The sequence below is a fragment of the Meriones unguiculatus genome, chromosome 5 (genome assembly GCF_030254825.1).
Source record: "Meriones unguiculatus strain TT.TT164.6M chromosome 5, Bangor_MerUng_6.1, whole genome shotgun sequence".
Classification (NCBI taxonomy): domain Eukaryota; kingdom Metazoa; phylum Chordata; class Mammalia; order Rodentia; family Muridae; genus Meriones; species Meriones unguiculatus.
In genome coordinates this window covers 39,843,573-39,858,240 of record NC_083353.1, presented here as the reverse complement: position 1 = coordinate 39,858,240, position 14,668 = coordinate 39,843,573, and the positions used below count along the sequence as shown (strand labels likewise).

The window sequence follows — 14,668 nt, the reverse complement described above, 5'->3', positions numbered from 1 at the left end:
CAACATTTACTTTGTCAAAAAATAAGGGGGGGATGCTATGTGACTTTCATAGAGACATAAGTAGGACAGCACCAACAGACCAAAGAACGTTTTTTTCCAAGTCCAGTTGGGGTTTAATACAGGAATATGGGCAACTCAAAGGCAGCTAAACCATTAGGAAGTCTCAACCCAGCCAACTGTTCACCTCTTATATAATCTTTTGGAAAGGAAAGGTCTTATAAGGACCTTAGTGTTGTAGTTAGCTTCAATTTTGAACTTGACTCAATCTAAAATTACAAGGGAAAAGTCTCCATAAGGGATTGTCTTCAATAAACTGGCCTTTTGGAGACTGTTTTGATTATATTAACTGAAATGGGAACGTCTAGTCCACCGTGAGTGGCACCATTCCCTAGGCATGGGGTCTGTGTGAAAACAAAGAGAGCCGACTAAGCACTGGAAGAGGCATGGGTTCATTGCATTCTTTTCTGCTCTTTTCTTTTATAAAAAAAAAAGATTTGTTTATTTTTATTTTATATGCTTTGGTGGTTTGCATGCATGTATGTCTGTGTCAGGGTGTCAGCTTCCCTGGAACAAGAGTTACAGACAGTTGTGAGGTGCCGTGGGGGTGTTGGGAATGGAACCTGTGTCCTCTGGAAGAGCAGCCAGTGCTCTTAACCCCTAAACCATCTCTCTAGTCCCTGGATTCCTTTTTATCATTTTTTTCAGACAGGGTATCTGTAGCTGGTCTTTGCTGTGTTGTGGGGTCTTCTTTTTCCCACCCTTTATCCCCCGGGTTTCATCCCCTAACACTAGATAGGAGAGAAACAAGGACAGAGAGGAGAGAGTCATTAGGAAAATTCCTGAATCTGATTTCCTTCCTTTTGTTTTTTCTTTGACCACAACTACTAGTAAACTGCAAACCTCCTTAAATGATCAACAACCACCATCCCGCCTAGCCCAGCTTTCTTGTTTTGTTGGCACAGGGTAGCCCAAGCTGTCCTTCAACTCACTATGTAGCCTAGGCTGGCCCTGAACTCCTAGTCCTACCTCTTCTACTTCCTGAGTGCTAGGACTAATTACAAACATAAGCCACTGTGCCCAATGTTTTTTCTCTTTCCTCTTGTTAGTTACCATACAAAATACACAGATACTTTTTAATAATCTGTAAACTTTGGAGCTTAAAGCATACAGATGACACTAGGAACGTCACTCAGTTGTTGGGGTGCTTGCTTGGACATACAAAGCCCTGGGTTTGATCTCCAGCACTGTATAAACTAGGAATGGTGATGCAGGCCTGTAATTCCAGCTGTCTGGAGACGAGTAGGAGAAACAGGAGTTCAAGGTTATCTTCTACTACACAGCAAATAAGACTCATCTGGGATGTGTGAGACCATCTCAAACAAGAACAAAACCAGTACGTGTACATGACAGAAAATGCACTTGTCCAACACATCATGAGGACCTGATTTCACCCCTATCGTGAGGTTTTGAGAGGGGAAAGGAGAGAGAATGAGGAAAGGAGGAGGAGGAAGAAAGAAAATAAAAAAGAAAATAAAAAAAGCAAGAAAATGATTGCCTACTTTGCAGGCAAGAGGGAAGGGACAGAGGATCCTGACAGGGGCCTCTTAATCCATGAACAGATAAGACTCCTGCCCTAGTGCTCCTGGACACCTGGGGGCTTCGCATGAGCTGAAGGGAAGCTGGGAACATTGCTGCAGCCTCACTGGCCTTCTGCCTTGTCAACGCAGTAGCCCCATCCTGCTTCTGCCCGTTTTTAAGTAAATCCTTCAGGAAGAAGAAAAGGGAAAGGACAAAGAGGAAAGAAGAGAAGAAAGGATGGAAGAGGGGTGAAGCAGAAAGAAAAGAGAGGAGCAAGCAAGGGAGGCAGTGTCCCTGCATGTGCATGGCCCCAGGAAGTGGGGCAGGGAACTGCTCTTCAGCTCTGTCAGGAGTCACCATGGCGACGGAGCACTGGTCTCTTCATGATTAATACTCCCAGGCAGCTGTCTTCTAGGAGTCTTTTAAAATACACACAGTATTATTTGAACACAATGATATTTAGAGCAGAAAGATCAAGGTGGGGTGTGGGGGAAGACAGTGGTCCTGTTACCAGAGCGGTGGCAGGGGCTGGGTTTCCTCCCTTCCCAGAGGAGAGAGAAAGTAGGCTGCCTTCATGCCATCCCCTCCTGGCTCAGCTTGCTCTCTGGATGCAGAGCTTCCCCTGCCAGCTGCTGCAGCAGCACCACCATCTCAAGGGCCCTCGCAGCACCTGCATCAGGCTGTGGACACTTGGTGAATGAAATCGTTCATTCATCCATCAATTCATTCATTCATTCATTCATTCATTCATTCCAGCACCATTTTGTTTTTCTCTTTTCCACCTCACCCCTCCTCACAGAAACATGAAATACCCTTTTCCTCTCCTCAAGGATGAACACACACACACACACACTCACACACACACACCCCTTACCACTACCACCATCAACTTCCACAAGTATCTGTATGACTGCTGTTGTCTTGTCCATGGTCTGTCTTGTCCAACAGTCTTTCAAGGATCAGTGTTCCCTGCTTGTAAAGCTAGAGGAAGACCTTCCACCCACCGATGTCTTTGTGTGAATCATTCTGTGAAGTAGAGGATGTTTTCCTAAGTAATCTTGTGGAATAGGCTAGCCTGGGCTCAGCACTCTACCCCACCACAGAACAGAAGCTTCCCTGGGCAACTCACACAACTTCTCCAGCATTTCCTCATTAAAAACAGGCACCTGCAGCTTTACTACAAGAAGGTAAGAATATGATACAATATGTGCAAAGTCTAGGTGGAGATTATTTCCCTTCTGAACGTCCATGTTTTTCTGTCTGAGATGTAGCTGGCCCAGGCTCAGAAAGCCAGGCTCCCTGATCTTCTATCCCTTCCTTCTTTTTCCAAAGACCTTTGTTCCATTTGAATCCAGAGTCTCTTTATAAAATGCTAAAAGTCAGGAGGGAGAAGGTGCAGTTGGAAAAGTACTTGTCCTACAAGCATGAGGACCTGAGTTTGACTCCCAGAACCCACATTTACCAAACAAAGGAAATAATCAGTGTGGTGGCACATGCTTGTCTGTAATCCTAGATCAGGTCCCTGGAGTTTAGGGGTCGGCTGGTCTTGCAGAATCAATGAGCTCTGAGGGCAGTGACAGTTCTTGTCTCTTGTCTCACAATAAGGTGAACTGGACTAGATCTCAGCTAGGTTTCTAGTGCTGTGGTAAACATCAGGACCAAAAGGAATGGGTTTATTGCAGCTTACAGCTATATTCATAATGAAGGAAAGCAATGTCAGGAACTAACCTCAGGGACCCAGAGGCAGAAACTGAAGCAGAGCCCTTGGAGGACCATTGCTTACTGGGTTGCTTCTTCGTGGCTTGCTTAGCCTGCTTTCTTATACAACCCAGGACCACCTGCCCAGGAGCAGCCGTGCCCAGTGAGCTGAGCCCTCTCACATCAGTCATTAATCAAGAAAATGGCCCAAGGGGGAGTGGGTGCTGGAGAGATGGCTCAGCAGTTAAGAGCACTGGCTGCTCTTCCTACAAGTCCTGAGTTCAATTCCCACCAACTACATGGTGGCTCACAACCATCTATAACATGATCTGATGCCCTCTTCTGGCATGCAAGTACACATCCAGATAGAGCACTCATGTACTTTAAATAAATAAATCTTAAAAAAGAAAGGAAGGAAGGAAGGAAGGAAGGAAGGAAGGAAGGAAGGAAGGAAGGAAATGCCCCAAAGGCAGATCTACAGGACAATCAGAAAGTGTTTTTTCTCCATTGAGGTTCCCTTTCCCCAGATGGCCCTACCTTGTGTCAAGCTGGCGAAAAACCAGCCAGCACAAGAGTGACTGAAGACACTTGACATTGACCTCTGGCCTCCACATGCACTAGCATATACGTACATGCACATATGGACATGTACACACATGCATACACAGTTGGAAGAAAAAGGAGCCAAACTAGAAAGAGGATACTCAGATGCCTCCCATTTACTTCCTCCTTGTTCACAGTGAACCCAATACAGATAGATGCTCATTGTCCTCCAGGAGAAGCAATTTTGTGAGTGTGTGTGTCCTGAAGTAAGCACACAGAGATGGGGATGTGCCAATCCCAACTCAGAGCACAGTCTCCTTTCTCCTCTCTTCATATCTCCTCCTTTCCATTCCTGCCCCTGGTCTGGCTTCTAGCAAGAAGAGCAAATTGAGGTGACTTGGATGCTTGTCCCAGCACAGACCTAGCCCAAAAACCCTTGGCAGAGAGTTGCAGTGGCCTGGCACCTCACCACAGGGCTAAGGGAATTATCCATGACTAAGAGGGAGGAGGGATGCTGTGGCAGAGGGAAGAACAGCAGAAGGAATAGGCTACCTGGGGCTGGTCAATCTGGCCCGACGGGCCACCTGGGGAGCCCTGGACACCTGCCCAGCAAAGCTTCTCTGTTCCCCTCCCCGTAGGCCACAAGATGCCAGAATGCATGTGAAACATGTGTGCCCTTCCTGTCTGGTGTGGGCTCACCTGGCCTAGGCAATGCATTTGGATTAGAGTCAAGCTCTGGGTTTGAAATAGAGCAGACGAAAAAATTTGTGTGTGTATGTGTTCCTTACAGATGGGTTTCTTGTTAGACAAGGCTTTATGCAGCTCCAGTCTGGCCCTGAACTTCTAATCCTCCTACCTCTACCTCCAGTGTGCTGGGATTACAAGTGCGAACCATCATGCCTGGCTTTTGCAGGGATGTGTATGCTAAACAAACACTCTACAATTGAGCGGCATCCACATCCCCATTTCTGTGTTTTCTATATGTGTGTCACATGTACTGATAACACAGAATTGGCACTGTGAACATCACTGGGCTACTTGTGTGCATGGTTGTAAGGCATCATTCGCCCAGCTTGTGGACTCGGGAAGATGCAAGGAAGGATGTCAGCTCCCTCTGCAGAAGAGTGCATGATGGAGCTTACTCGGTGAACACTCAGAAAGTCACTGTGGGGTGCAGAAGTGAGTAGCTAAGGATGGAGGTGGGCCTCTCCAGTAGAAGCTGGAATCTACCACCTGGACCTAAAGAGGAACCTAGGGGGCGAACACAGAGTGGATGCTGAGCACTCTGCAATCCTGAGTTGATACAGTAGATAAATTAAGGGGAGAGGATTCCCAGAGATACACAGCCAGTCTCTCTGTAGCCCACGGCCCCAAGGAATCTGTTTCCATTTTGAGGAGAGTGGAAATGAAGTAGGGAACCTCAGACCTGCTCCCCCTGCCTTTCAGTGTCCAGAGTCCCAGAAATTGAAGGTCCTTATTTTTCAAGCTTTATATCAAACTTAATCATTTGACTAAGTTATTCTGGTCTGGAGGGGTGGCCCAGCAGTTAAGAGCACTTACTGCTCTTCCAGAGGGCCTGTTTCTAGCGCCCACACTGGGTGACTCGTAACTACCTATAACTCTAGGTCCTGGGGGACCCAGCATCTCTGGAATCTGTGGGCACCTGCACTCACATGCACACACAACTCGGAGACATGTACATAATTAGAAATAATAAAAAGAAATCTGAAATGCAAGAAATGCTGTTCCAAGGTGGGCATGAAGGCACACACCTTTAATCCCAGCGGTCAGGAAGCACAGCAGGCAGATCTCCGTGAATTAGAGGCCAGCCTCGTCTACATAGTGAGCTCTAGGACAGCCAGACATAAAGAGACCCGGTCTTCAAAAAATTAAATTATATTAAAAGCTATTCCATATATAGTTTAATCCCCAGATTTTATTGGCTTCAGAAAAGACCTGGGTGAGCGAAGATAAAATAAGTGAATGAGAAGAAGCAGAAACTCTAACGGGAAGAGACCAGGAAAGATTCTGGCTGCAGTAGATTCTCCCTGTTGTTCCAGCCGGGAGTCCCAGGCAGCTTCCTAAAAGTTGACGAAACCAGATGACTCCAGATGGAAATTCTCCGTGTTGGGGACAATTTCTTCTCTTCATTTTTAAAGAGTTTTTTGTTTGTTTGGTTTGGTTTTTCAAGACAAGGTTTCTCTGTGTGGCCTTGGCTGTCCTGGACTCAGTTTTGCAGGCCAGGGCTGGCCTCAGACTCACAAAGATCCATCTGCCTCTGCCTCCCCAAGTACTGGGATTAGCTGTCTCTGAACACTTGCTCTTCCTGCCTCTGCCTCCTGGGTACTCGGGTGAGAGACATGCACGGGGGGCAGAGGAGGGACTGCCACTTCATTGGGAAACAATCTGTCAGCTGTCTGTCAAAACTGAATACCCTGTAGCTTAGACTTAGACTCACAAGCCTTTATCCCAGACATGTTCACATTTACATAGTTAAGGACAACGATGCCAACAACATTAGTGAAAAAGTAAAAATTAGATGCTACCCGTGTGTTCGTGGGTAGGAACCAACCAGTAGCTAATTCAGGGTCTCCCTGTGCCGTGGAGAACTATTCAGTCTTAGAAAGTCAAAAATTAGGTTTTTGTCTTCAGACATGATGGGATCTCTCAGCTAGTTTAGGAGGGAAAAAAAATGCAGAACAGTTTGAACATTTGCACAGACAAAACATTTTCCCAAAAAACTACTCAAGAAACTTCAACATGGCTACTTCAAGAGATAGAAATGCAGGTGAGACAAGAAAAACCTTTCATTTTCAGTTAAGAATGTACTGTTAGCTTGGCATGGTGACACACACCTTTAATCTCAGGGCTCAGGAGGCAGAGGCAGAGGCAGAGGCAGAGGCAGAGGCAGAGGCAGGTGAATCACTGTAAGTTCAAAGCCACTCTGGTCTACACAGTGAGCTTCAGGTCATCCAGAGCTCAATAGTGAAGCCATAGCTCAGAATAAAAAAGTGGGGGATGGGGATGGGGAATACTCTTGTTAATCCCAACCCACAATATTATCAAATTTTGCATTATGACAATTTTTACATAAATTATTTTTTGAAGCACAAATTTAGTAAAATGTTAAGACAGAGGCACACAAACGTGCACACCCACATAAATAAAGGCGTTCTCTAAGAATCTGCTCATCTCAGATCCCCAATGCACTTGTAACCTGCCTTTTTCTGGGGGTGCTAGGGTTTCAAACTCAGGTCCTCATGCTTGCAATTCAATCATGCTTGCAACTTAAGTGCTCTTAACCATTTCAGAATTACAAAGTTAGTTACTAAGTTAGTGCCCGGCAATTCATGTTATCTGGCTCAATTTTTCTCCTTAGCAAACTTACAGATGAAGAAACTGGCGTTAGGCGGGAGCAAATGCAGTAAGTGGGAAAGGGCGGATTCGAACCCATGATTCTATCGACGGGAGGGCAACGCATCCCAGGCTCTCACAGGCTCACAGCCCCTGCGGGGTGCACCCGTGGCCCAGCGCGCACGAGGCTCCACGCTCAGGGGACTCGCGCGCACGCAGCGGCGCGGCCCCGGCGGCGGCGGCGACGTCACAAGCCGAGCTTTCCTTTTCGGGAGTCCCCGGCAAACATCCTGTGTCCATGTTTGGTCATTTACGTCACGGCGCCAGGGCCGGGGCCTCCCGAAATGGCAGTGGCCCGGGGAGTCGGAAGCCCGAAGCCAGCGCAGCCGCAGCTATATAAGTGGGGGGACTGTAGGCTGGGGGAGCCCAGTTGCACTTTGAGGAAGCCAGCCGTCGCCGCCCGAGGCAAGAGCGGGCGAGCCAGGGCGCCGCGGCCCCCCAACCAGCGTCCCCGAGCCGAGCGCGGGGAGCCTGGAGCTGGGGCGCCCGGATTCCCGGCCAGCCGCACGCGCCCCAGCCCAGCGAGACCCTGGGCGCCCCGCCGCCGCCGCCGCGCCATGCTCCACCTGGGCGACTTCTGCAGCCCCGACGCGCTCCTCGCCAAGCCCACCGAAGGCTGCGCGCACGCCAGCCCCGAGCCGCCCCGGCTGCCTGCCAGGGACGCTCCCTCGGCCGCCGGGTACGCTGGAGGTAAGGAGCAGGGCTAGGGGCGCGGACGCGGCGAGGGGTGATGGGAGCGGCGCGCGGAGGGGCGGGGGGTCCCCAAGCGCGCGGTACCATTTCCCACCCCACAAGGCCTCAGGCGCCTGTGCGGGAGTCCGTGCGTGTGCGCGTCCTGGGGCGTCCGCGGGGGTCCCCCTCCCCGCTGCAGGATCGGAAGTGCACGAGGCGCTCTCTGCCTGGGGCTTGCGCCGGGAGGGCTCGGGAGCAGGTCGCGGCGGCGGGCTCCGAGGCACGCCCTTTGAGGTGTGCGGGGCTGAGCGTGGTCCCTCCCTCGGCAGGCGACTTCCTGAGCTGGGCTCTGAGCAGCTGCGGCGCCGGGGGGGACTTAGACTCCTGCTTCCTGGAGGGCCCTGCACCCACGCCCCCTCCGGGCCTCAGCTACAGCGGCAGCTTCTTCATCCAGGCGGTCCCGGAACACCCGCACGACCCGGAGGCCCTCTTCAACCTCATGTCTGGCATCCTGGGCCTGGCACCCTTCCCCAGCCCCGAGGCGGCAGCGTCTCGGTCCCCGCTGGATGCCCCTTTCCCCGCGGGCCCCGAGGCCTTGCTACCGGACCTTTACTCCCCGGATCTGAGCTCCACCGCCTTCCCGGAGGCGTTTTGGGAGGCTGCGCCTTCGGCGGGCGCCCCTTCGCAGTGCCTGTTCGAGCCCCAGCTCTCCCCGCCCGACGTCAAGCCGGGGCTGCGGGCGCCTCCCGCTTCGCCAGCGCTGGACGCTGCTGCTTCGGGCTTCAAAGGGCCCTACGCCCCCTGGGAGCTGCTGTCCGCGGGGGCTCCCGGGACCTGTGGGGCGCAGGGAACGTTCCAGGCCACGCCCGAGGCTTGCTTCTCCGCGGCAGGGACCAAGGTCGAGGACCTGCTGTCCATCAGCTGCCCCGCCGAGCTGCCTGGCTCGGCCACCAGACTCTACCCGGCGGGAGCCTACGACGCCTTCTCGCTGGCCCCGGGTGACTTGGGGGAGGGCACCGAGGTCCTCCCGGGGCTGCTGACCCCTTCCGGCGGGGAGGGGGGGAGCGGCGGCGAAGGCGGGGAGTTCTTGGCCGCCTCGCAGCCGCAGCTGTCCCCGCTGGGCCTGCGCAGCGCCGCCGCGGCGGACTTCTCCAAACCCGCGGGGGCCGACGGCCCGGGGGGCAGCGGCGTGCCCGCGGCCGCGTCGCCCACCTCCGCCTTCCCCGCGGCCAAAGCCCGGCGCAAGGGTCGCCGGGGCGGCAAGTGCAGCGCGCGCTGCTTCTGCCCGCGGCCGCACGTCAAGGCCTTCGCCTGCCCCGTGGAGAGCTGCGTGCGGAGCTTCGCGCGCTCCGACGAGCTGAACCGCCACCTGCGCATCCACACGGGCCACAAGCCCTTCCAGTGCCGCATCTGCCTGCGCAACTTCAGCCGCAGCGACCACCTCACCACGCACGTGCGCACCCACACCGGCGAGAAGCCCTTCGCCTGCGACGTGTGCGGCCGCCGCTTCGCGCGCAGCGACGAGAAGAAGCGGCACAGCAAAGTGCATCAGAAGCAGAAGGCGCGCGCCGAGGAGCGCCTCAAGGGCCTGGGCTTCTACTCGCTGGGCCTCTCCTTCGCCGCGCTGTGAGCCGGAGCTGGCCCCGTGGGCTGGAGGGGCTCCGTCGCTCGGCGCATGCGGCAAGGTCTGGCCTTTTTCCCGTCCCCGCTAACCTTCCTGCCTCTTCCACGCACGTCCGGGGCTACCCGCAGTCCAGCTCCTGTTCCCCCGAAGCGCCCGCCGCCCCACACGCCCTTTCAGCACAGGCCCCGAGGACAGCGGTCGCTGTCCCGGAGCAGCCTATCTCCTAGCCAGTCGCTCCGCGGGACGATCCTCTAGGGTCACCCACAGAGCAGGCGCTTCCTTGAGACTCAAGAGTTTTTGTAACTGGCGAATGCCCCACGCCTTCCTCCTTATCCCTCCCCAGAGACAAGCTGGAGATGTGCCGAGCCGGTCTCTCGAGAACTTTGTACAGCAGTGTCCAGCAAGCCTTTGGATGTCATGTTTTTGCCTTGGGGTTATTTCCTTTTTGTTGTTCATTTTTGTAAAGCAGACGCTACTCTCAAGCATTTAACAAAACTTGTTTATTTTTGCAATTAAAATTATTGTGCTAAAAGCTTACTGAATCTGCCTTGAAAACTCCTAACCCTTACCTCTTAACTGCTCTCCGAGGACAGTATATGCCAGAAGACAGCAAATAAAACCCACATTGGGGAGACGAAGGCCCCTAACATTACTGGCAAGCACTTTTACACGACACTGTGATACACATTAGGCATTTCGTAAATATATATAGAGAGAATGAATTGATGTGATGTATTCACCGCTGAGTGAGGGTTAGCAATATTTCTGGAACCAAAAGTGGAAGGCATACGTAGTAGTCATGGTTGGTGTGATGTCCTCTGCCCTCGATCTCTAGTACCATTTCAAAACAGGAAGCAGTCAGTCTAAGTTGCTTACTGCGGGATCCAGCTACAAACAGCCAGGGTCAGAAGGCATAGTAACTCCAAAGCCAGTACCTTGCTTTCCGGCCCAGGAATGGAAGGAAGGACTTGAGTATTTGGAAAAGGCTTCCAAATAGACAGTGGGGAGGATTCAGCGCTAGAGGGCATCGTGAGCAGCAGAGCGCCGCATTCCATTGCAGTGTGTGACTACTCCGAGCGAGTATTTGCTATCACAGAACAATCATTAATGACCAAAAAAGGGCTCCGGGTTCTACTGGCTCCTGGAAGGGCCCTAGGAGGGAATGGTCCTTTTACTAAACCTGCCACAGTGAGCCCTTTCCAAATCCTTACTTTCAGGTGCCTGAACCCTTTATGGTTTGGAGGTGCAGGCAGGAAGGTGGTGAGAAAAATGTGAGCACAGTAATGGGGAAGGTGGGTCATTCCTTTGTTCTCAGAACTTGCTCCACAAAGCTTTTTCCAGCTTTGGCAGTATAAAAAGCCTGCTGTTGCACAGCGTCGCAACCTCCTGAGTGACTGCTCTATGCTAAGGCAAAGAGAGGGCATATGTTCGTTTCTGCACTTAACTAAGCCTTCATGTCCAAGTGTGTGTGTGGGAGAGAGAGAATTGAGAATTGTGTGTGAGCATTTATTCTTTGGGAGCCATCTACTTGGGATTTTGGTTTATCTCTGTGTGTACATGAATGTGCATGTGAGTTTGCAAATGCACACGTACTCGGAGGCAAGAAGATCTCACTAGCACACTGCACCATGTCTTTATTATTTGGCGTGCATAAAAATTTTTGCCTGAACATACGCATGTATGTTTTGGTGCCTACGAAAGTCAGAAGAGCTGGTCAGATCCCCTAGAACTGGATTTCCAGGTGTTTGTGAGCCACCATGAGGGTTATGGGAATCAAACCTCAATCCTCTGCGAGAGTAACAAGTGTTCTTGACCACCAGGCCATCTCTCCAGCTCACTTCCACTGATTCTGGGTTTTTGAGACAGTTTCTCACCAAACCTGAAGGTCAGGGTTTTGGCTAGGCTGGCCAGCCAGTAAACCTCCTAGATGTACCTGTCTCCACTCCTCAACCCTGGCATTATAAGCACCTAACAAGTTATTGGTGCCATGCACAGCTTTTATACGTGTATGGTTATTCAGCTTCAGCGCGTTGCTAGCACTGCAGATGAGCTCACCCACTGGTCATCTCCCTGTCTATCTATCTATATCTATCTTGTTTAGCTTTTGTTTTCTGAAGAAAATGTAGCTTCATGGGTGGGGTCGGGTGGACTCTCACTGGTTTGCGGCCATCGAAACCCAGGGATCTTCCTGTTTCTGACTCCCCAGCTCAGACATTATAATCTGCCCAGATTTTCTATGTTAACATGAATTCTGGGGTTGGAATTTAAGTGGTCATGCTTGCAAGGTAAGCAATTTACCAAGTGAGCTCTCTCCATCCCCCAGATGCTCTTGAACCAAAAAAGACCATAGTTAAGTGATGCCTGGTTTGGTTTCTTCCTGCCTTGTTCTCAGACAAGCTTGCCTTCCAGTAAGGTTCCATCCTGTTGGGGGAGCTCCTTATGCAGGAAATTGAACAACAAAGTTTCAAGAACTCCCTGAAATTGACCAGATTCACTATGTACCTCCCTGCTAGAGTAAGCAGGGCTCAAGTGATAAAGACTCAGACTATGTGAGCTGCCAAGGAGACTGACAGGATTCAGACTAGACCAAGTATCTGGAAGAAGCAGAAACCAACCAAGGTGCCCGGGATTTAGACCAGCTGAAGAACCTGGAAAAGACGCCAACCGAGCTGCCTGTCAGTGTGCTCCACATTTTCCAGCTCTTCTTCTTCTTCTTCTTTTTTTTTTTTTTTTTTTTTTTTTTGAGACAGGGTTTCTCTGTGTAGCATTGGCTGTCCTGGACTCCTTTTGTAGACCAGGCTGGCCTCTAACCCACAGAGATCTGACTGCCTCTGCTTCCCCGAGTGCTGGGATTACAGGCGTGCAGGCCATGCCCAGCTGGTTTCCCAGCTTTTAGAAACTGTGGCACCCATGCTGGGGTGCTGAGCCTTGGTGATGTGGCTGTCTTCTGAGTCATTTCTGCTCCTGTAAGTAACCCAAATAAAACTCACTGGCTCACCAATTTGGACTTTGGTGGTATCCGTACTTTGATCTGTCACGAGTTTCCTATTTAGGGTGAGTTGATTTGTGTGTTTTGTCTCCTTAGGAAAGGTTTTGTCATCCAAATGCAACCCCAACAGCTGACCAGAGACAAAAGGATACAGAGACTTGTAGCCTTTTCTCTCCCAGGTACTGAGTGCCCTCCCAAGACTGGGGACTTGTGTCTAATAAACCAATTGTGACAAATAATTTGGTGCTGCCTCTTCCAAAAAAAAAAAAAAATTGGTATTTCAGAAGTATGGACTGCAGAGGGCAATATTTAACCCTTCAGAGCACAAGTGATGGATTGCCAGACACTGAGAGAGGTTAAGCGGTGAATTCAGGAGACGTGAGATAAAAGGTGAACCTCATTATCTTACTAATTAACTGAGTACACTTGCGTTCACAGACGGACCTGGGTATGCAGAGTGGGGCAAGGAAGAGCATAAGGGCACATTTTTAAAAACTTTTTTATTGATTCTCTGTGAGTTTCACATCATAAAACCCAGTCCCACTCATGTCCCAGTCCCCTCAAATCTACCCTCTGCCTTGCAACCTCCCCCCAACATAAAAAACACAAGAAATAAAGCATAGAAAGTATCTCACCATAGAAGCTGCAGTGTGTCAGTGTCCCACAGAACACCCCTCTGTCCACACATCTTCACTTGCAGATGTTCATTGCAGTGAGTCATTGGTCTGGTTCAGGTCTCTGGCTTCTGTGACATCAGTATTAGATCCTCGCCGGGCTTCCTTCCTGTCATCCTTTTGTTATCCTGTGCCATGGAGATCCTGCAGCACAGGACCACACCACCCAGACAAGGAGTTCATACAGACAGGCCATTAGTGGAACCAGAACAGCCTTGCCCGCTTCTGCTGGGTTCCATCACTGAGGTCATCGCTGTCCGTTCCCAGATTGTCCTCACACTCTTCTATTGAGTTTATCGTTAAAAGGGAACTCTAGAGAAGTGACTGTAGTAATCCTGGTGCAGGGTCCAAAGACTTTAAGCCAGGAAGTCCTCTTTGTCCCCATTTAGTGGAGGTCCCCCAGCAATGTTGAAGAAAGAGAATGTTAGGCCAGAGATGGAGAAAATTAAAATCAATCCAAAAACCCAAATCTGGAACCCAGGAAGCATCAAGAGCTGTCAGTTCATTTTCATTTTGCTCTATTTTTATTGTTTTTGGCTTATTTTGTGATTTTAAATTTTATTATTTATTGTTTTTTAATAACTTACGTATGTTGGTGTCTTGCCTGCATGTATGTGAGTGTGAGGGTGTCAGATTTCCTAGAATTAGAGTCACAGACAATTGTGAGCTGCCAAGTGGGTGCTGGGAATTGAACACAGGTCCTTTGGAAGAACACTCAGTGCTCTTAACCACTGTGCTATCATTCCAGACCCTTCTTTTGTATTTTCGAAACAAGGTCTCTCTGTGTAGTCCCAGCTGTCCTGGAGCTTAAGAAGTACAAACTTACAGAGATCTTGCTGCCTCTGCTTCCAGTCCTGGGATTGAAGGTGTGCACCACCATGCCTCCCATCTTTAATTATTTTTATTATATATGGTTGTTTTGCCTGTAAACATGTCAGCGCAGCACATGCATGCAGTGCCCAAAGAAGCCAGTCTAGGGAGCCAGATCGCCAGGAATTGGAACTAGAGGTGGTGGTAAGTTGCCTGAGGTGGGTGCTAGGAACTGAACTCTGATTTTCTCAAAAACAAAACACACTTAACCATTGAGCCCTCTCTCCAGTTTCTGGTTTGAATTTTTGTGTTCGTGTGTGTGTGTGTGTGTGTGTGTGTGTGTGTGTGATTTGTTTATTTAGACACTAGTTGAGTCTGGCCTTCAACTTACAGTGATCCTCATATGTCAGGCTCTAGAACTGGGCTGCAGGTACAAGCCATCATACTTTGCAGAAAGATGTCTTCTAATCTGTGTTTACTGAGAGGAGAGAAACCTATAAACAACTCCTCTCAACTACTTTTCAAAATGAGGACACTTCCCCAAACTCAGTTCTTTTCTCTTTTACCCTGACTTGGAATCAAACTTGCCTGGCACTCTAAGAGTATGAGCCAGTGGTGATCAGTCTTTTGTTTGTTGTCCTTTAGAGACGGGGTCTCATGTAGCCC

The 14,668-nt window shown here is 50.4% G+C and overlaps 1 protein-coding gene across 1 annotated transcript; it reads left to right on the top strand.

Moving 5' to 3' along the window:
* Nucleotides 1-7,501: 7,501 nt before the first annotated feature.
* Egr4 (early growth response 4) lies at nt 7,502-10,066 on the top strand. The gene is made up of 2 exons (XM_021634560.2): nt 7,502-7,923; nt 8,235-10,066. The coding sequence occupies exons 1-2, from the start codon at nt 7,518-7,520 to the stop codon at nt 9,533-9,535; spliced, it is 1,707 nt and encodes a 568-aa protein (XP_021490235.1). The 5' UTR covers nt 7,502-7,517; the 3' UTR covers nt 9,536-10,066.
* The last annotated feature ends 4,602 nt before the right edge of the window (nt 10,067-14,668 follow it).